Below are 24,050 nucleotides of genomic sequence, written 5' to 3' on the forward strand. Positions count from 1 at the left end.
GTAATGTAATACAAAATTTCTCCAAAATCTGTTCCAATGAAGAAACAAACTCATCTTGGATGGCCTGAGGATGAGTACATTTTCAGCTAATTTTAATTTTTAACTGAACTACTTTAATTCAAATATTGTATTTACCTTGACACTGTGAGATGGCGATCAATGCGGGCCATCAGGTCTTCATTTTGCTGCTGAAGCACCTGGACCCGTTCCTCTAGATACAGGTTCTTTTGGGCCTGCTCGAAGAATCAAGTGAACACAGAGCTCGACATTAAATTATTACACAAACTTCTCCTTGCCTGGACAACAGGGGTTTGAAACGTGATTCATGTGAGAAAAAAACAATGAGAATTTATAAAAGCTGAAAGGAAAAGGGAGTAAAACACATGCCCTATTTCCACATCATAAATAATATAACATCCAAAGGAGCTGAAAGGAAGAAGTAAAAAAATGTGTAAAGTGGAAACTGATTCAATATCCAAATCATAAATAATGTAATATAGCATGACAATAAAATAGACTTTCTAAACACAGTATAGAATATATACAAAACATACATCATATACAACACTCTTGAAGGACCCCGAGGTTTGTCATGCCTGTTCAGAAATGAATTCATGTCCTTGCTTTATTATTTATTATGGTGTGATCTTTTTGGAAGTTTTAAGGGTTTGTAAAGTACTTCTGTACAATATCTTTTGATATTTGAAACGAGCTTCAATAAGGAATGTAATGTGGCATGTCACTATAAGATCAAATCAATATTTTATCATAGAAATTAATGATTGTTTAACATTCTGCTGTATAAATATTTTATTGTATTTTCTTTTGTTCTTTTATGTGCATTGTTTTCTTTTATGCCGCAGTTTTTCTTTTACATTTTCTTTCTTTCAGATACAGTTTTTATATTATTTGTATTATAATTTTTATATTTATTGTTTAATGTTTTCTTCTTTCTGCCAGTAGTGCTTTATTTATTTGCACTGTTTTATGCAGATGTTTTTCTTTTACCTAAACTATTTTCTTTTTTACTGCAGCAGGTTTTTCTTTTTCACTGTGACAGAGTGGAGGGAAAACTCTGTCCGCTTCTTTATTTTAAACCGCATACAGGGACATGCTAGACTGTACAATTCTCCTGCACACCTATTCATTTGGAGCTTACCACTTTCTCCAGATGACAGATCTTCTTCTCCTGGTCATGAATTTGCTGGTTCTTCATCTCCAGAACCTCCTTCAGACTCTTCAAGTCCTCCTCGATATGCTGATATGGTGCCAGCACATCCTGCAAATACATTTACAATACTTACTTTCAGTGTTTGTGTGCCTATATTCAAGTATCCCTTTATAAATGTTTTAAAGAAACATACCACAATCTGTTCATCAGTGCTCTTCCTCAGAGCTTCTTCAAAACGCTTGGCTTTGTCTTTCAGAGTGCGGTTCTGGAAAGTCAGAGTGTCCACTTGGTCCTAAGGGAAATGGTACTGTTACTGATGAATCTATTTGGATGATTTGCAAAAATCTCAAACCCTGATTTACTCAACAATCACCTGAAGCGAGAGGCGCAGTTTCTCAAAGTCCTCTTCTAGACTGGCCTTTTGCTGCTCATGGGCTTTCCTTAAGTCTAAGAGACATGAATGCAGAATTTTAGAATTTCCTCTCCACATTTCTGTCAGCTGGTTAGTGGTGGTATTACTAATCAGGCACTAACCCCTCATGGTTCTGGCATGCTCTTCTTGCAGTGTTGACATAGTGATGTTGTGCATGGTCTTCAGGTCTTCAAGGGCGGCCTCATGGTTAGCAGTCAACTCTTCAATCTAAACACAAACTCACAGTTGAGTCTTCAAATTCATGCTATCTGAAATTTATTTCCCAGCATCCTCAGCCAGACGATCTGACCTGTTCCTGGTGCTGTGTGTGCAGCTCCTCCACCTCTGACTGGTGCTCTGCTCTGAGATGGTCTCTTTCTGAAGCGTGTCGTAATCTCAGGTTCTCCTCTACGGTAGCGAGTTCAGACTCCTGCTGCACCTGTAACTCTCTCAGCTCCCTCTCAAAACACTCCTCCAGCTCTCTTTTCTCCTTCTGAAGACGCTCCCAGCGAGCTGCTTTAAAGGCTGGCCAATATAAGGAACAGAGAAGATGGATTTAAATACCGCAGACTCGCATTTATCTTAGTAGTTTATGGGCAATCATAAACCTCTTTGAACTCACCCACTTCATGTTGAATCCGACTGAGTTCCAGGGACAACTCTCTCTCCTTCTCCTCAGCACTTTCACTCTGAAACACACACACACACACACACACACACACACACACACACACGCCTGTTGGGTTTCCATGTTTTATAAAGACATTCCATAGGTGTACTGGTTTTATACTGTACAAATTCTATTTTCTATCGCCCTACACCAACCATACACCAAAACCTACCCTTTACAGAAAACTTTGTGCATTTTTAGATTTTCAAAAACTTCATTTTGTATGATTTACAAGCTTGTTTGTAAAAAAAAAATGTCCCCACAAGGTGACACCAAAGAATGTCCCCACAAGGACAAAGATTTTGGATATTGCAAACTTTGTGGGGTCCACTATTAGACCATAGATCCACTATTAACAATTAAGTAAAACTCAATTTCTTTCTATCACAGTGAAGATTTTCTATTGAATTCCAGATTTATTTCCTAATCACTCCATTACTAACAATTAAATACAATATTACTCAAATAAATTTTTTTTTTTTCGGTTGTTATGAAACAGGTTTTGGTTATCGGACTACCCCTCTTCTCAAGCCCTCTGGATATCGCTCGCCGATCTAAGACCCACGCTTGCCCTAAGGATTGCTCCGTGTCTTGCCCCTGCCATACCTGTTTCCCGTTGTTTGACCCTGCCTGTTTATTGACTGTTTATAAATAAAAGCTTGCACTTGGATCCGCACATCTCACGTCTTGTTCACCCTGTTTCAATGGTGGGGATTTTCCACTGAATTCTATATCTGTTTCCTAATTGCACCCCATTTTTCTTTTTATTATTTATACACTTATCAACATGTATATTTACTGTAACATTATAATTACATTTATTTATATGCTGTTTATTTCTGGCTTCAAAATTGAAATTGATTTCAGGTTTACCATTTTTGTAGGGACATTTGGTCCCAACAATATCAAGTATTGAACATTTAGAAATTTATATTATGCCCAATTACTTTGTGGTTTACATAGTTTTACTAAATAATCACAACCATAAACAGTGTACCAATGAACCCTTACACAAAACCGTACTTGGTTTTTCAGTGCATACTTGCTTTTGTAGTTAACTACAGTTGACTACATAGTACAATATACTGCATTTAGTATCCCTTTTACGACCTAAATAACATCAAAAAAAGAAAAAATCTTGCACTCGCTTCCTTCCACATATAACACAATTTCAAGTCAACTATAGATTCCACCAAAGAGCAAAAAACTCAATCCTTGAAATTAATTTGCAATATATCCAAAAAAGGACTACATGCTGACATAACAGCAATCTTCTTTATTCTTACAAAGTGCAAAAAAGTGCTCAGTGCATATTAAAATGAGGATACGCTTGTTGATTTTAATATGCACTGAGCACTTTTTGCACTTTGTAAGAATAAAGAAGATTGCTGTTATGTCAGCATGTAGTCCTTTTTTGGATACATAGCAAATTAATTTCAAGGATTGAGTTTGAGTTTTTTTGCTCTTTGGTGGAATCTAAATAATATCAAATGATAAAAACCCCAAATGCAAATGTAGCATGTTGCAATGTTTTTGTTGCAAACAACAAAGAAATAATGATGCAGTGCTGCAGCAACATTATCCCTCTTGTGTGCACTTAACAGTAGAGAAAATGTACAGTATACATTACCACCCTGATTATGCAAAGCACTTATAAATAACACACGCACAATAGAAACTAATAAAATGTGGCTTGCTTCATGTTGGAGTCGGCAGGCGTGGGAGAAGTTGGCAGGTTACTGACATACCGCTTCTGTCTGTAAATGCTTTTACTGCTGAACAAGAGTGCATGTGGAGGAGAGGAATGCAATTAATATTAATGTAGTATGGGCATTAAGCTGGACTGTTGAAGAGAATTTTAGATTTGGATGTATTTTCAAGCCATTGTGTTTCTGACCTCCACTGACCTCTTCAAATTTAGTAAAGTTAGTATGAAGAGGCATTTCAGAAGCAACTGTGAATCTTAAAGCCACTAATGGACAGCAGAGGGCGCCATGCTTCTAAAAATGTCTTTATTTACATTGTTTATTCATTTAACAGATGCTTTTATCCAAAGCGAATTACAAACATGGACAGCAACATATGTGATTCATCCTAAGGAGACAGCGATATGATATAATATCATACTTTGTATCATGTTGAATAGAACGTACTGTATCAGTTGAAAAACTACAAATTTAGAGAAAAACTTCTTTGGAATGATCAGTTCTCAAAAATAATATAAAATAACTGTTTTATTTCATAGTTTTGATGACATTTTTATGACTTTACCATGAATACTGAAAATAACAAAATAGAATATATATTTATTTCATAGTCTTGATGACTTTATTATGATTCCAAAATGTGTAAAGTAGTAATAAAGAATAAGCATGCACGTATAATAATATAATATAATACATTTTTATGACTTTATGAACAATAAAAATAGAATGTTTAATAGAAAATAAAATGTTTTATTTCAGTTGTGATGATTTTTTTATAATTCTAAAATGTGTGAAGTAACAATAACGAATAAGTATGTGTTTCAATATATAATAATATAACATAATATGTTTATGACTTTAAATAATACAATTAAATTGTTGTTTTATTTCAGTTGTGATTTTTTTATAATTCTAAAATGAGTAAAGTAACAATAATAAGTATGTGTCAATATATAATACAATACAATATAATATAATTATTGCTGTCAAACGATTAATCACGATTAATGGCATCCTGTGTGCTGTGCATATTTATTATGTACATATACTGTAAATACACACACATGCATGTATATATTTCAGAAAAATATGTTATGCTTATATAAATATATACAGAACACACACATATATTATGCAAACAAAAACTTTTATTTTGTATGCGATTAATCGTTGGACAGCACTAAATATAATATAATATACTATAATATGTGTTTATAACTTTGAATAATAAAATAAAATAGTTGTTTTATTTTATGGTTGTGATGTTTTTTTATAAAATGTATAAAGTAATAATAATGAAAAAGTATGACAATATATAATATAATAATAATAATAATATAATACATTTTTATGACTATGAACAATAAAAATAATAAAATAGAATTAAATAAAATAACTGTTTTTTTATCATTCTAAAATGTGTGAAGTAACAATAACGAATAAGTATGTTTAAAAATATAATATAATATAATGTTTTTATGACTTTGAATATTAAAATACAATAGTTGTTTTATTTCATAGTTTTGATGATTTTTTTAAGATTCTAAAATGGGTAAAGTAATAATAATAATGAATGTGTATGTTTGGACAAAAACATTTTTAATCTTTAATCTTTAAAAAAAAATACCTTGAGGGAGAAGTGCTGAGTGCAGATTACAAAGACCTCCAGACTCATGCTGGTTTTCTTTAGTTCTGTCTGAAGAGTCTGTAGCTGCCTGGCCTGTTCTTCACAGCGACCCTGCAAGAGCTGCATCTCTTCATGCCTCTCTACTTCCTCTCGCTCTTTTTCTTTCTTCTGCTCTTCTTCTTTTTTCTTCTCTGGGCCCGGAGAGCCAGCACGAGGCAAAATCTGCATGCTTGGGCTTCGGACCGCCACTGTTGTTCTCTGTTGCCTCTGAAGGACTAAAGAGGGAAACACAAGAGAAAAAGCACTAAAAAATCAATTTCATTAAACTCATCTCAGAACGGCCCTGTGTGAATAAAATGGCCTCTATAAAGCTAAGACACCCCAGGGAGTCCTGCATGCTTAACAACCATGAAACAATTTACATAAAGCTTTACCATAATTTCTATACCTAACTGGATTACATGAATCCACTATTAAGTAAAGCAAAGGGACTATTCAAAGACTATACTGTTTTCATTGTAATGTAAAATGAGGCATGTGACCCAAAGCTAATGGAACAGTGGCTGAAGAAACCACAACAAATATTTCAAATAAAATAATGGAAGAATTGTTGCGCTATATACTTCCAATTCACAATGCATGGATTACAAAGGATTTATAGATTAGTTACACCAAGTCAGTTGAAGCCCTCACTGAAGTTACATAAAGACAGTATCAATTATTATGCTATGTAGATATGTATACTTGACAAACCGCTAAAAAACTGGCATAAAAGGCAAGGATTTTACATTAATGAAATATAAAATCAAGCCGTATATCCTAATGTGCTTCAAGATGAGCAAGCAACCCAAAACACTCATGCTAATGCTAATAGCTGCTAATGTTTTGTTCCTACTGCAGCTGTGTGTTAGCATTCATTCCATGATGAATTTGATAAACACATTGAGCCAGATGGAATGACAGGATGATTTACAGCTATCATTACTGTAGAAACTAATCTTCAAAAGAAATGATTCAGAGCTGCTAATTGCTATGATGGAGTCATTGTCCTCGGTGTTGAGTGTGAAAGCAATTTGTTTGTTAATTGCAAGCAACAATTTTTTTTAGTGGCCTTTACTGACGTATTAGGTATTGAATTAACCTCTGTATACATCTCATCTTGTACGTCTTATGTACAGTGTAGATAGCATACTGTAAAGGAATGTGGAGATACACTAGCATTCAAAGGTTTGAATTAACATCGATTTACACTGATTAACAAAACAGCAACCACAATGCTACTGTACTAAACCTACATTAATTTAAATAAACATTTTATCAGTGCTGTTAAAATTAATGTGGAGCTACGGTTGTCAATCCCACTCACAATTGCTGCTTTTGTCTCTTTTTTTCTTGACAAGAATTGCATTTAATTAGGTGTTGAATGTCTTTACGACCACATTGAACTTTTCACATCAACTTTTTAAACAGACTTTTTCAGACGCGCACTCCACTTTGCCTCCGTGACAGGCACTGGTTAAACGAGCGCGGAAACGGTACAGGTGACGAGGAGCTTCAGTAGAACTCAGTGAACTGTGGTCAGATGAGATTTTGTCAGGCTATATGTCAGTAAAAACAAATTGTCCTGTCCTGTCAGCCGTTACATTGTGCTCGTAGCACGTGCTCTTCAATTGCATGCACAAATATGGCGGCACGGCACACGCTGTAGCCTGCCTTATTTCATATTAAAGTGCATATGAAACTACGAGCATGCTTGTCAGTTCCGTGTCACGTTCAGCAGCGGACGCTCTTAAAGTAATAGCAGCCAAATAACCTAATGACGCAGCTGCTGTGATGTCTGTTAATCAAAGAACAAAAGAAAAATAGGAAATCAATAACTGCTATATAAGGATTCATCTATAATTAATATAGAATTTATTGTTTTCAATTTCTGTATATTTCCTACTTGATGAAGGGCACAGGTAAATATGACATTTATTATAATGGGTTTATGTGAAGATTGTTTTAAGTTCACTTAAATTAGTAGTTGTTTAGTCTAATAAATGTTAAAATTGATAGCTCTCAGTTATACTGTAATGCTGAATGGCTAGAGTCAATGGGAAATATTAGGACAAATTGAACAATTTCCTAGAGACATCAGTAGTATTGGTATAAGTGATACTCGCCTTCAGTCATACAAAAAGATTTAACATTAAAAATATACCGTTTTATGTTGTTTCTACATAAACTTGAAGATTAAATGTGAAATTATTGCAATATAAAAGTATATTTAAAAACTTTAGTGTTAGGTGGGATTAACTGCGATTAATTTCAGAAAAAATGTGTGGTTAATTAGCTAATTTTTTTAATCGATTGACAGTAGGGGTGTAACAGTACACGTATTCATACTGAAAATGTTCGGTATGGGTCTTTCGGTTCGGTACATGTTTACTGAACAAATCATTCAATTTTTTCAGGAAATTCAGACAATAAACCATAAAACCATTTTGGCACTCTTTGATATGGCGAGACAGATTGCTGTATAAACACGAGCACGAGTGAGTGTGATCACCCCTTCCTCTTTATTACTAGTGAAATAAACAAGAATTAACATCTCACCCCTCATGTAATCGCTCAATTAGCGTTTCAACCGCAGAAAGACGTTATTAAAACAGCATTTCATGTCACGTCACATAGCATTTCATTTAGCTCAGGCAAGTCATCAGTGTCTACAGCTTGATATTTGCTAGAGAAATGAAGACTAGTTAAGAGCATTTTGCTAAATATTAGACTATACACTTTATTATATTTTACTTTACCTGTTAGTGATGTCTTAATTATTTAATGTATGTTTAAATAAATATTTTATGAAACAAGTTATGACAGCCACTCTGTAAATTATTATATTTCAACAACAAATAGAAATGGTTAAATTTAGAAGTTAATTTAAAAACATGTTTGCATTCAATTTTTTTTATTTGGGTTTGAATTATTATAGTTAAAAATAAATAGTAATTGAATTTCAGTTTGGGCTCTGTTGTTAATTGTAACCTTTTAATAATGTAAAAGGTCTCCCTAGGGCAGAAGTTGAGGTAGATTTTTATCCCTAAGAAAATTTTATTGAATATTTTATATTATTTAAAGAAAGAGCAATTTGTTCAGTAAACCATTGTTTAATTAAAAAAGAAGCAATTTATGTTTAGTTTTTTTTTCCCTCCTGCTGTACCAAAACCATACCGAACCATAACGTCAAAACCGAGGTACAAACTAAACCGTCATATTTGTGTAACCTTATACCCTTAATTGACAGCACTAATTATTATTCATTACACAATCTAGTCCACCACACACATACACAAACCAACCACCAGCCTCCTAGAGTGGCTTAATCTTTAGCCTAAGAATCAGTCTCTATGACAACAAAGAGAAAATATGCTTTTTCAGGCAGTAAGGTGGGCGAAACTGATGTTAGGTAGTCGATTTCCTGCTTATCGGAAAGATAATGACAACAAGAGGGCAAGATGCACTCTGAAGCCTCCTAGCACTTTGTTTACATTTTTCAAGACATCCAACATTTTCTTTTAATGTCCTTCAGGAGAACTCAAGCTTTAATGAGGGTGTCTGACCCCCTAACACCCATAATTTGCACCCTAGGGCAGTAGATTGGGCAACGGAATACTGAGTATTATTTCAATGAATTCAACATGAAAACTGCATTTGGCCCTAGTGGCCACACTGATTACGTCTTATAAGAAGTTCTCACTCATTCTATGTTTGTGTGTGTGTATGGAGAGAAAAATAAAGAGGGTTTTAGTGGAGATATGAGCTTCAGATGAGATTTATCCAACAGTGTGACATCGTCTAATGGAGAGCAGCAGGGGACAGCTATGAAAGGAAAGAAATATCTTGGGTTGATCTTTGTTCAGGTTGGTTACCTGGAGACTGCGGTTTAGGAGACACTACAGCGAGTCTCTTAGGGGAGGAAAGAGATGAACGGATGCCGTCAGAACTCTTCTGGAATTCCTTACGGGATGCTATGGATAAAGAAAAGACATCGGTACAAGAGTTAATGGCAGTGATCAGGAGGTTACCTGAATTAAAGGATATTCGCTCAGGGAACACATAGAGGACACATGAGTGCAAAGCCATGAATGCATTCACAACAGTAACCACCACCCCCTTTCCGTCTTTTTTCGTATCACTCTCCTCTTCCATGGAGTCATAATATGGTCTCAGTGGTCCGTGGATCGATTCCAATAAGAGGCAGCCAACCACAAAATAACGCAACTGCTAGGGTCCGCCTGCCACACAGGCTGGACGAAATGATATTCTGAGAGGCTGCAGGCATCCGCGGACCAGAGCATACAGTATAAATATATTAAATGAAGAAAAAAATAATAAAAATAAAAATTCCACCTCACAAATCTCAGATCTGTGGTCAGAGCAGGACAACAGAAAAGAGAATAGCTCTAGAAATAACCCTGATGTAAATAATAATATAAAATGGAGAAATATTACTATCTTTACACTGTGAATTAAATTTTTAACTTCATTTGAAAAATTATTGCAAAATTCTTGCCTAGAATAAAAATCTAGATAATGTTACTTGGTATATTTAATTGTTCATAAATTGACGTCTTAGTAAACCTGAATATATTGCGCAACCTTAACTAGATTTTTCTGAGGGAATAATTTAGCAAGATTTTTTCAAGTAATGTTAACATTGAAATTTACAGTGTACTGTTACTATGTATATACTATATATATATATACAGGGCTGGGGAGTAACGAAATACATGTAACGGTGTTACGTATTTAATATGAGTAACTGCATTTCGTTATAATTCCATTTTAAATAGGTGGTAATCAAATTACAGTTACATCTGAACAGTTTGGGGATTTTAACCAATAAGACAACTGATTCTCCGTTTAAAAAAAAAAAACTGTGTGCAGCCGCGTGTTTATTTAGTAACTTGTAGTGAGAGTACGCTTATCATCACGACACAAAAATGGATGACACAACAGAAAGCCATTAGCGCAATGCATTTCTCTCGTGGAAATACAAATATTAGTTTATAAATCTGAAAAAGGATGTAATATCAGTGCAGTGCAATGCCTACCTGCAACAAAACTTCTATCAGCATCGAAGGATACGTCTAATCTGAAAAAAGCATCCTGAGGAAAGTTCTTGATCTTTGAAAAATTTTATCCAGTAACTGTAACTCGTTTTTCTATTTTCTCATATTTTGAGTGTTGAATGGTTATCATTATGTTTAATATTTCTAAGAACTTAATTGAAAAATGACACCAAATTCTCCTAGAATTCACACTTTGCATTCAGCCAACAGATACGAATCATGCATGAAATAAACGTTTATAAATCAAACGATAGCTTTGTGTGCTTTTTGAATGAATAAAGACTTCAAGTTCATCTATAATGTTCAAGAACAGATCATCTTTGGCGCGGTTATGTGAGCTCATGATTCGATTCGTGAACAGATGATTCTTTTGAGTCAATCTTTTGAGTTTTCTTATTGTGGCGACATTTCCACGCCCTGAAATGTGACGATGAATGAAACGAACTGTGATTGGTTGTTGTGATTGGGCAGGTCTTGACCAATGAAAGCTGCCATGGATTCCAGACCTTCAGTCATCAGTCTGAAGGCCTGGCTACGCGAGACTAATGTTTTATATATAATTTAATTTGAACTTAATTAAAAGGTTTTAATTTAATTCTCAGTGTCTCCCCTATAAGATCCCAAAGCATATCTTATTCAATTATTCAAGCACAAGGGCTTATGGGTATTTCCACTTTATGATAACTTAATGTAGCCTGATCTGGCTATATTCATTTTATTTTTACAGTAATTTGTTGTGTTATGACAGAAAGTGCACTAACAGACAGAGCTTTTACAATACAAGTATAAATATTGGATATATCCTCATAACAAATTAATTACCATATTATTATTTTACTGTCTCTGTAATATCAGCCGAACAGATATGAAGACACAGACGTTGCCTATGGGATTAGAGGAAATGATTGAAGATGCTGCTGGGATTGGAGCTTGTTTCAAATCTCCCATCTCACAACAGAAGGGGGTGCATATGTTTTTGGGGTTGCTGCTTTTGGCTTACTTCACCCAACAGAGCGCCCACACAAACATCACATTGCAACAGGGGTCCCAGGGCACCTAATTACTGCCAGCTCATTTCGACATGTAGCAGACAGCCATAGACACCCCTCTAGAATCCCAATGGACTCCCTCCTCCCTTAGACCCCACTGTTACCCTCCCCCCCCATGCTGAGACAACACCTACGGCATCAAAAACACCAGTGCATCATGGATGGGTGCATGCATGTGAAGATGTTTGACACAAGTATGGCGGTCTAAAGCCACTGTGTTATAAATTCTGCTTCCATGCGAGTGATGCGACAGCTGGACAGGGTCTCTGAACTGTTTTTCAGCAGCAGGGTCTCATGAATTTTGCCATCGCTCACTACCTAGATAGCGTTCTAACCCTAGATTGGTAGTCCATGATGAGCCAGCTGCCCCTGGCAGCCGTTTTGTCCCTCCAGGGTGCTGGAGATTTTGTCAGGATGACAAAGAGGGGAGCAGCAGGCAGGGATATAGACTCTCAGAGCTGTGGTTAAGGATCAGCAAATGTGGCATTGAAAATGAGATAGAACTGATAACACTAGAGAGGGGGACAGGTTAAAAAAAAGAGAAGGATAAGGAGGAAAGAAGATAAACAGGGCATCTTAATAGCCTCATTATCCTTTAGGCAGGGGTAAAATGATTGGTTAAATGGGCACAGACGAGCTCTGATTGGACAGAATCTTCTGTAATGTCACCAACATGCACAATGGTTCATCACTTGCTTTAATCGGATGATTGCTTCTTAATGATCGGCCTAATTGAGCTGAGATAAATAAGTGATTGTAAGCAAGAGTATGAAATTCAGCTAGTATGCACTGTAATGAGTATTTACTACAAGAAGTATGCTCTAAACAAGATTAATTCCACCAGAATACACTACAACTAGAGAGATCTTTAACCTACAACAATCATGTTTAAACAAGTTTGCACTACTAGAAGGATTTTTTAAGCAGTATGCATTACACAAATATGTAGCTAGAATACACCATAAGAATGAACTAGTTTACATTACATGTCTCTTCAGTAAATATGCACTACAATATGTATGCACTCTAAGTATACACTTTAAAACATTTGGACTTCAGCTAGTATGTGATTCAACAAGAATGCACTATGAGTATGACATTCAACTAGTACACACCACAAGAAGTATGCTTTCAAAACGACTAATTCCACCACAGCTAGTAATCATTAACCAGTACTACAACAATCATGTTTAAACAAGTATGTGCTACAAGAGGTATGCGCTAATGCTAGCATGCATTATACTTCAGTAAACACTGTATTTACCTCAGAAAGTTTATATTACAACAAGTTGCGCTCCAATAAGTATGCACTTCAAATAGTATGTACTACAATTTTGTTTCTTTATAATTCTGGTTGAATTTAGTTCAATTGGTATACGGAAATAGAGAGGTTGCATCCTTTCTCTGATGCAGAAATAGTATGCTTCACGTAAATATGCAATTCAGATAGTATGCACTACCATTTGGTTTGCTTGTTTCTTCATAATTCAGGATGAATTTAGTTCAGTTGGCATACAGAAGGTTGCATGTTTTCTCCAGTGCCAGAACTAATATGCATTACGCAAATATGCACTTCACCTAGTATAAGAAATGGACTTAAAATAGTTTACAGTTACTGGCACTCCAATAAGTACACACTTCAAACTACACTACAAAAGGTTTCTGCTTCAAAAAGTGTCCACTTTTGTAAGAATGCAACATAACAAGTATGAAATTAATCCAGTATGTATTTCTATGAGTATGTGCTACAGGAAGTATGCTTTAAACAAGTCCAGCAGAAAACACTACAACTACTGTGACCTTCAACCAGTACTACAGCATGCACGTGTTTCAACAAGTACATACTATAAAATGGTATGCGCTACTAGAAGTATGCACTTCAAATAGTATGCACTATAAAAAGTATGTGCTTCAATAAGTGTGCACAGCACACAAAGTACACAAGCCTCTTTCAATGTGCTGGGCTTAAGACGAATGAGTCTGGACAGCATACTTCCTGAGAAAGGGTGTTTCTTCTCAAGGCAAAGTCTACATTTCAATCTTGACTAAACATAGGCTGTGACGTCTCCCCAACAGGACTGTCCTATTATTCACACACGCAGAGGAGAGTAATGACTCTGTAGAGGACATGGACAGGGAGGTAGTGCTGTTTACTTATGCCTAGCAAGTACACTCTCAGCTGTGTGTCGGTGCATCAGTGGAGGTCTGCCTTCAAACTGGAGCCACTGTCTGAAAATTCATCATGACATTTGACAGGTCACTTCTGGCACTAGAGAAAACATGTAACCTCTGTATTTCGGTGCACCAACTGAACTAAATTAATCTTGAATTATGAGGAAACAAGCAAACAAAAGTATAGGCCCTAGTGCATACTAGTTGAAATGTGTATACTTATTGGAGTGTAACTTGTAAATTTTCTGAAGTCTATACAGTGTTTACTAGCTGAAGTAAATATCTGTATAATACATGCTAGTTGAAACAAAGTAGTAGTGCATACCTCTTGTAGTCCATACCTGTTTAAACATGATTGTTGAAGCACCGGTTCAAGATCACTGACTGTAGTGCATTTTGTTGGAATGAACCATATTCCAATAACAAAAAGGAATGAACGATGTTTAGAGCATACTTCTTGTAGTGCATACTCACTGACATAGATGCTAGCAGAATTTCATATACATTATAGCGGATTATTGAACTACATACTGGCATACTAAGTCCATACGTGTGCATACTTATCAGAAAGCAACATGTTATTTGAAACTATTTGAAGTCCATTCTTATAGTGTACACTAGCTAAAGTACATATTTGTGTAATGTATACAAGCTGAAACAAACACTTTTAGTATTGCAAACCTTTCGAAACACAAGCTTCTTGTAGTACTGGATGAAATTAAATCTGCAGTGGCACCAAACCCGAAAGAAGAAAGCTGTCATGTTTACAACTGTGACGAAAGAGCACTTATCAGGATCAACTAAACACTGGATTTTCAAAAGTATGTGAAAAATTAAAAATTTGTGGCATAGAATCTTTAAAATATGTCAGAGTTTTACACATCGGTCTGTTATTGTGGCGACATTTCCGTGCCCCAAAACATGACGTGGCACAAAACGAAATGTGATTGGTTGCTTTACCTTGTCAGTCATATGGCCTCTTGGTCGGGCCTTGTCCATTCAAAGTGGCCAAAGTTCCCAGACCTTCAGCCATCAGTCTGAAGGTCTGGCTATGCGAGACTACTCTAACTGTAGTGCATTCTGTTGGAATTAATCATGTTTAGAGCATACTTCTTGCACTGAAATGCATCCTAGCAGAATTTCATACGCATTATAGTACATTAATTTTGAAGCACATACCAGCATACTAAGTCCATATGTGTGTATACTTAAAAGAAAGCATGTAATTTGAAACTATTTGAAGCTCATTCTTACAGTGTATACTACAGTAGCTAAAGTACATATTTGTGTAATGCATGCTAGCTGAAACATACTTCTGTCAGTCCTCTGTCGTGTGTCATGTGTTCCCACCTCATGTTATGATATCTTGGTTTGTTTCCTGTCCTTGTTTAGTATGATTATTAGTTTTTTCTTGTCCAGCTTTGTTTGTGTAATTAGCCTGTGTATTTAAGTTCCTGCCTGTTCAGTTTCGTGTCGTCTGGTCTACTCGTTACTCCCCAGTCTTCCTGTCTGTGTCAGCATTGCCTTGTCTTGCCCTAACGTATTCTTTAGCCCATACTTGTTTGTTGTAGTACTAAAGATCACTTAAGTTTTAGTGTATACAACTTGTACTGCATACTGGTTGAATTCAAACTTCTATAGAGCATACTTCTTGCAGTTCATATTCACTGAAATGCATATTAGCTGAATTTCATACTCATAATAATGCATTCTCATTAAAGTGCATACTAAGTTCATATGTCTTGTGTACAGGTATTGAAACATACTTTTTGTAGTGCATACTAGCAGAAGTATATACTTATCAGAGAACAACCTTTAATAAAAACTATTTGAAGTCCATTCTTAGGCCCTGATCAGACCGAATGTCTGAAAAGTAAAAAAAAAAAAAAGAGCAGTGTGCTGTGGTTTTTATGTTGCAAGGCAACCACCAAATCAGTTGTCCTGTCAGTCTAATCAAAGGATTATAGCACGAGAGCTCTAAAATCTTTGTTTTTTGCTGTTAAGTGAACTGTCATAGCAAAAATGTAAAAAAATACAGCTCCTGGTAACCCGCGAAAAAGATACCAAAAGTTTCTCCTGCATCATTGCAGTCTCCGGACGTTTTACAACAGTAAACCTTCGTCACCACAACGGAAGGCCCACCTCTCCATTCATTCAATTGGACAATGGAAAAAAACGCAAATGATGTCGAGCGCTTTTCTGTTCAGAGTAGCTGGTTTTTCAACTTCCGGTGCTCAGTGCGCTCCTGTAAAAACACGAGGCGCAGAAGGCGGCTAAAATGTGAAGCACCCGGGGTGCATAAACAGCGCACAAAACACTCACTGCCAATAGAAAACTATTTTAAAAAGGCGCCTCTCACTGCAAAAAACGCGTTCTGTCTAATTGGAGCCTTATAGTGTATACTAGCTGGAGTACATATTTTTGTAATGCATACTAGTTGAAACAAATACTTCTAGTATTGCAAAACTTCTTGAAACACAAGCTTCTAGTAATACTGGTTGAAGATCACATTGTATTCTAATGCAGGTAGCTTTGCTTAGGGCATATGTCTTGTAGTGCATACTTGTCGAAGTGCATAATGGTTGGAAATATGAAGGTTTGGTCCACTTACCCACGGGAGAGCTTCGAGGAGGGGGCAGCAGGGAGCGGCGTGTGGGTGCAGGGGTGTTGGGGGGTTGAGGGGTGCTACGGCATGGTGCTCTGGATCCATCTCCAGGAGGTGACGTGGTGACACGGTGAAGCGGTGGCGGCTCATCGTTTACACTGTTGGGACCTGAAAATAACCCAAAAAGAGCCAAACTTCATCACCAAAAATACAGCACATCTGCACAAATCAATGTTATTTCGCTTTGAAAATCTCTGTAAGTGGACTTTTATGTTCATCAGTTGAATTGCATTTAATTCATTGCGCATTACACAGTAGTCTAGACACTGAATACTGCAGGTCATTGTCTAGATTCCCTGATTTACTGTCAATGCTTAATCAGACTGCGCGCATCTCACTTGGTTTCTATCTGAGTACATTATTCATCATCTGTGGTGGATGAGAATTCATCTAACTGCTCATTAACCCCACAACTGAACCCAGACCAGCCGTACATCCCACTCTATGCTTGATCGATAATTGCAGCCCGGCTTGATAAGACCAAACTCTGCAATAAAATGAGAATTGCTTGCCATGTAAAAGAAAAAAAAACAAGACATAGCATCTATTCAATGAGCCATAGCCGATTTCACAAATCACATAGGTACTTTTATATAACGGGTCCTTTGAAAGACACTTTCCTCTGTATAGAACGCTGCTCTGCCACTGTTATCGCTCTGATTTATGAAGTGCTGAGAGAGGATTCCACAAACCGAAAAGAGCAGATAAATGCAGAAATGCTGACAGTACACTGTCATAAGTGCTTTTAAATACCATATTTTATAAATCCTATGTAACCTGAGGAGATATTTAGACAGCGGCCTACAACTACAATTAATTTAAAAAAATGTTGTTAGCATGATATATATATCCTTTCCAAGACCATTAAACACAGCTACATTAAAATAATAAGTTATTCTCATTTATGGTAAGACTATACTGCGGTAAATGCAGTTTGAGGGTGATCTGATAAGATCTGGGACAAAGTTTTGGCTGCAGAGATGGAGCTTCGAAAACAGTAGGAAGTGTTATACATCCCTCCAGTTCTCGCAGCAGGAGATGTTAAGGTGCAGAGCAGCTGAGAGAGGCATTTGATTGGCTGCTAGGAAATAAACCTTGCTGCTCATTGGTGGATTATTTTCCAAATCTCTGTGAGAACCAGTTAACTGCCTGCATTGTGTGGAACTGGGTTAGTAGCACAGAGACTCAATCCTTAAGATTTTTTCCAATTTCATCAGCACTCCGGATTTACATAATCACCCAAATGATGGGAGCATTATACTTGTGTGGGTTGGATCACATTGCACACCTAAAATATCTACAGTTAAAAGTCTGTAGAAAGCGTCACATTCTATATGCATCACTTTCAAGAACAAGATATAAAATTTGGTTTATATTTAGTAATAAAAATAAATAAATGAATCCAAATAAATATGAAAAAACAAATATAAACTTTAAATATATTTATCTCATTTATCATGTATTTTCCCTTTCTGCAAATGACAAGCAAACAGGTATGTAAAGTCTGCAACTCTATTACAAAATGTGGAATTTTTTGACCTTTGTTATTTTTCAGAAATTAACATGAATTAAATATTATATTTAAATTAATTAATAAACATTTATTTAAATAAAATTAATAAAAGTAAATATAAAACAAACAGGTTGCAACATTTAGCCTAAAAGAATAGGTTATATGTCCTATAAATTTCAAATAAAATAAAATTAAATCAAGTAAATTAAATAAAATCTCTCAATAACTTTGGTAAAATGTCTGAGTTTGATAAATGTAGTAAACAGTAAAACAAAGTTTTATTTAAATTTAGAAATATATTCTCTGAATGTTTAAAATTCTGTCTGTGACATAAATAACTGGCAGTGCATTGTAGTGACACAGCATTACAGGATTTACATTCTGATTTATGACGCTAAGGGATTTAGCTTCTCTAGTTCACTGAACATTTCCATTCACACAGGTGAAATACTTTTTGCATACTGCACCCAACTATTATCTGCAGGTGTGTTTATATCATTATTCTCTTCTAGTTTTGACTAATATGTTTTTAATTAAGGGAAATCTCAAATGAATTTGATTTAAATGTTTGTTTAGTTTAGCAAAAACACAATTGGCAAGTAAACACTGTCAAACATGGAATAAATGGACTAAGATCACATTAGTCTTTCTTAAAAAAGAAATACAAGCTTTATAAAATAAAAAGCCACACATACACACACAAATTTAAGGCCCAGGAAATACAGTGAAGCAATTCACACATTCTGAATTTAAAATGCTGCTGACATTTGGATCATAATGAAGACAAATTCTCAACCAACATGAGTAATAAAAATATACAATTCAGTTTGAGCTGAATAATTTATCATACAATGCACCAGAAGAGAATACAAAAATAACAGAAGACTAATTTAATGCAGTGCTGGTGTGGAAATTAGCTTGTGAGGCAAGCAGAACCAAACAATCAGCACTTCTTCTCTGGTCTTCTGGCCAGTAGAGACATATGTAATGCGACAGGACAAGAAAGCAAAGAAAGTATTTTAGAAGAGCTGGAGGAAAACATTATGTCAGTAAGGAGGAGAGGATAGGAATGCACCCCACGTTGGGCGCCACTATTAGAGAAATAAATGATTGGCTGGGGAGGAGATAAAAGAGGGCTAGTTGGTTAAATCACTGCTGACAAGACCACTAGAGAGAAAAGGAGAGAGAGAGACATAAATAGAAGTGAAAATAGAAAGCAAAGGGATGCAAGCAGAATGACAATATATCGGAGGCAGGAGCTCACCTTAAGCATAAGGATTGGCATGGCTTATAAAATGACAGAGGAAATGTTATGGGAGCAGATGTTATTCCAGCACAGAAGGTTATTTCCCATCTAGCGACATTTAGATGGCACAGAGAGAGAATCAGAATGAAAAAGCAGGCCCGGTGAACACAGCAGTGACCCATTAAGAGACGGAGCTTGCAATGCATTATTAAGCACAGAGCATCAGAGGTGCTCCTGAGGATGTCTGGAAATAAACATTATGCAAATCCAACTCACAGCCACATGTCAGGATGGCTGCCACTTCAGTACTAATATCATAAGGACCTGAGAAATACTGACTCACTGCTCAGCACTGCTTGCCCGAAGTGGACAGATGGGCCAAAATGAACGACAATAACAACAAAATAACCCTAATATTTTGAATAGTGTGCGCTAAAACATTCAGAAATTATGCAGTGACTCAGCCAGCCTGGGGTGCGATAACTACACAGCAAAGACGGCAGAAGGTCTCTGCCAGGGAAGACACGGGCTCACCATGAGGGGAGCTGTACCGTGGAAGAATATACATGTGGGATCACCCGAAGGGGAATCACTACACACGGGCACCTAGCCCAGCACAAGGGCTGACCTTGGGCAAACACACGAGTGCTGGACCTGGCTTCTGCCGCTCCGCCACGCCTGATCGCCGAGGGTGCGGGAGGAACTTCAACAAGGTTCGCCGCGGGGAACTGAACTGAGAAGCAATAAAAGCGCACGTATTCAGTCCATAGAGGGGAATGGCGCAGCAAGCGTGATTGACACCGAGCAGGTTCCAGTGTTATTGGCCATCTGAGGCAAGTACACGGGAGGACACGGGCTCTACATGGAGATTATAAAATCTTGCAAACGTGTTAGGTGTCGCCCAGCCGGCAGCTCTACAAATGTCTGCTATCGAGGCGCCCAGCACCAATGCCCAAGAGGAAGGATTGACTCTCGTAGAGTGTGCTCTCACACCGAGGGGACATGGTAAGTGCCGGGCCTAACAGGCCAAGACTATAGCCTCCACTATCCAGTGGGCAAGTCTGTGTTTGGAGACAGCCTTTACCTTCTGCTGTCCTCCGAAGCAGACAAAGAGCTGGTTTGAGGTCCTGAAGCTCTGTCCAAGTAAATGCACAAGGCGCAGACGGGACAGAGCAGAGCAATGGCTTGGTCTGCCTCCTCCCGGGGCAGCGCTTGCAAGTTCACCATCTGATCCCTAAAGGGTGTGGTGGGAACTTTGGGCACATATCCAGGCCGGGGTCTCAGGACAGCGTGAGAGTTACCCGGTCTGAATTCCAGGCACGAATCATTGACCGAAAAATGCCTGCAGGTCCCCTACCCTCTTGACCGAGGCCAATGCAGTGAGGAGCACTGCCTTTAATGACAGAAACTTAAGCTCTACTGACTGCAGAGGCTCGAAGGGCTCCTCCTTCAAGGCTGTCAGGACCGAGGGGAGATCCCAAGAGGGTACCAGATGAGGGCGCAGAGGATTTAACCTCCTCGCCCCTCTGAGGAACCTGATGAACAAGTCGTGCTTCCCCACAGACTTACCGTCTACTGCATTGTGATGTGGGGCAATAGTGGCAACATACACTTTGAGGGTGGAGGGAGACAGCCTTCACTCCTACCCATCTTGCAGGAAAGAGAGCCTGACCGTGATTGGGCATCTCCGGGGTCTTCCCGGCGGGAAGAACACCGATCGACAAACAGGTTCCACTTCAGCCTGTAAGCGTGTCTTGTAGACGGGGCTCTAACTGAAGTGATGGTGTTTACTACCGCTGAAGGTAGCCCACCTAGAACCACTGCATCCCGTCCAGGGACCACACGTAGAGATTCCACGTGGAGACGCTCCTCGTCTTCCCTGACCTTGTCTGTGCGAGAAGGCTCACTGGGGGAAACGCATATTTGCATAGGCGCCGAGGCCAGCTGTATGTCAGTGCGTCCGTGCCGAGGGTCCCCTTGGACAGGGAGTAAAACAGGCAATGGGACATGTTCAAGTGCAAGTTTATTTGTATAGCACTTTTTACGATACAAATCTTTGCAAAGCAGCTCTACAGGAAATTAAGTTTCCACAATATATTTATATATTGCAGAACCTTAATATATTTAACTTATGGCAAAATTTGGTAATTCTGCATGTTGTCTGCGCTTTGGCATCCTCTGAGGTCCTCTGAGGGGTTGGCATCATCTTTTCGCAGGTGTTCGGTCATCTCAGATCATTTAAGTGCTGAATCCAGACTGAAGCTTCTGTAATTCTTAGTTACCATGGGATGTTAATCCCGTGGCAGAAACAGTGAAACAAATAGACACATAATTAGCGTAGCTGCTGTTCCATCTAAGCAAAAATTATTTGTCCAACCTAAGCTAAAGAATAATAATAATGTACATTTGATCAGATATAACTGCAGTACAAGATTATAAAATGCATTATGTGAATGCTTGGCTAAAGAGATGTGTCTTTAATCTAGATTTAAACAGAGAAAGTGTATCTGAACACCGAACGTTATCAGGAAGGCTATTCCAGAGTTTGGGAGCCAAATGTGAAAAAGCTCTACCTCCTTTAGTGGACTTTGCCATCCTAGGTACTACCAAAAGTCCAGAGTTTTGCGACCTTAGGGAGCGGGTTGGATTGTAGCGTGGTAGAAGACAAGTTAGGTACGCAGGAGCTAAACCATTTAGGGCCTAATATGCAAGTAATAATATTTTGTAAATGATACGGAACTTAAGTGTCACCGGCCCACCGGTGGGCCCAAAGCCATTACATATTTAAAACCGTAATATTCTATACTAAACCTAAACTAATCTTGACAAACTATATATCATTGGAAACCTTAGAGATTGTATTTTTCATATTTGACCACTGTTTTATATTTAAAATTATGTAGTGACAGTAATTCATTAATTTGTGACAAGAAAATTTAGCAAAAAAAAAAAAAAAACACCAAGAAGTTGGCTTTTGTTACAAAAAGTTGATACATACACATACAATCACGAAAGTATTTTATTTTTTAATTTTTTTTGGCTGCCAACAATTCAGACAAAACATATTTTCTAGTTTTTATCTAAAACTTTGAGAATAAATTGAATATGTATATTTGTATATGATTGATGTTGCAAGTATTCAGTAAAAAATGTAATGCATGTCAAGTTCATGTATGATCATACATGAAATAACCTTTTTTTTGTGAAGTTTCTGTAACAACAGTCTAGTAGCTATGTTTGATTAAGATTTCTGATTAGAAAGAGCCCATCCTCATAACTTTATGCAGTAATGAACAGGGGAGATATTCAGATAAGTCTCAGTAAGCAGCCAGAGCTGTTTCTAAGGCCAATGTGTTTTCAGTAGTAGTTGTTTTATTGTATATGGTCATATTCAATTTTTTATGTCATATTTATGGTTTAAAAAAAATCATTTACAACCTATCTAGACATGTTTTATTGCTGTTTGAATAAAACAAAAATTGTAAATCAAATCAGTCGTCCATTACAAATCATACAAGGAGCATGACTAGTACCTAGTGGACATTGTTGGTATAGCGACTAAAAATAACACAGAAACCTCATTGTTTGTGATATCAATGTCAAATTTGGAACACAACTTCTTTAGACTGAAGGCTTTTCATTTGACATGAAATTAAATTCACCACATATTTAATTTTTTTTTTTTTTATGAAATATAAATAAATATTAAATTACTTTTTATATTACAACAAACTTAAACACTTAAAAATTTTTATTCAACTTCTTTCACTTGTACAAGAAACTTCCAAGTGTGTTTTTAAAAACGAGCCCAAAATTTGGTTCATATTCCAAACCGTTCCAGAATTACATTAATTTGAATCTGGACACCCCCTTTTCAGCTCTACCCCCAAAAAGGGGGGGTGACACTTAAGGGGTTAATAGGTAGCCAGTGCAGAGACTGTAAAATTGGGGTAATATGATCATATTTTCTTGACCTGGTAAGAACTCTAGCCGCTGCATTTTGGACTATCTGTAGCTTGTTTATTGAAGATGCAGGACAACCACCTAGCAGTGCATTACAATAGTCCAGTCTAGAGGTCAAGAATGCATGAACTAGCTTTTCTGCATCAGAAACAGGTAGCATGTTTCGAAGCTTGGCAATGTTTCTAAGATGGAAGAATGCTGTTTTTGTAACATGGGAAATATGATTTTCAAAGGACAAGTTGCTGTCTAATATAACACCCAGATTTTTTACTTTAGAGGACGTAACAATACATCCGTCTAGTTGCAAATTGTAATCCAAGAGATTTTGTGTACTGTTTTTGGTCCAATAAGTAATATCTCTGTCTTATCTGAATTTAATAGGAGGAAATTATTGGTAATCCAATCTTTTACATTTTTTACACAATCTATTATCTTAGATATTTTTGAAGTTTAATCTGGTCTTGTTGAGATATATAGTTGAGTATCATCAGCATAACAATGAAAACTAATCCCGTATTTTCTAATAATATTACCAAGGGGCAACATGTATATTGAAAATAGCAGAGGACCTAGGACAGATCCTTGTGGTACTCTATACTTTACCGGTGATAATTGAGATGATTCCCCATTTAAATGAATAAAGTGGTAGCGATCGGACAGGTAGGATCTAAACCATCTTAAAGCCTGCCCTTGAATACCAGTATAGTTTTGTAATCGATCTATGAGTATGTCATGGTCT

General features: G+C 36.9%; 1 protein-coding gene across 1 annotated transcript in view; it reads right to left on the reverse strand.

Moving 5' to 3' along the window:
- The window catches only part of mtus2a (microtubule associated tumor suppressor candidate 2a), a gene marked incomplete at both ends in the record, with an annotated part of 42,420 nt that overhangs the window by 1,027 nt on the left and 17,343 nt on the right, over positions 1-24,050 (reverse strand). The window contains 10 exons of the mRNA XM_079410005.1: positions 136-236; positions 1,160-1,279; positions 1,365-1,463; positions 1,545-1,618; positions 1,706-1,811; positions 1,894-2,108; positions 2,206-2,272; positions 5,587-5,861; positions 9,501-9,599; positions 16,536-16,697. Of these exons, the coding sequence (XP_079266131.1) occupies positions 136-236; positions 1,160-1,279; positions 1,365-1,463; positions 1,545-1,618; positions 1,706-1,811; positions 1,894-2,108; positions 2,206-2,272; positions 5,587-5,861; positions 9,501-9,599; positions 16,536-16,697 (1,318 nt within the window). The remainder of the gene's footprint in view (positions 1-135; positions 237-1,159; positions 1,280-1,364; positions 1,464-1,544; positions 1,619-1,705; positions 1,812-1,893; positions 2,109-2,205; positions 2,273-5,586; positions 5,862-9,500; positions 9,600-16,535; positions 16,698-24,050) is intronic.

Source organism: Barbus barbus (assembly GCF_936440315.1).
Source record: "Barbus barbus genome assembly, chromosome: 47".
NCBI lineage: Eukaryota > Metazoa > Chordata > Actinopteri > Cypriniformes > Cyprinidae > Barbus > Barbus barbus.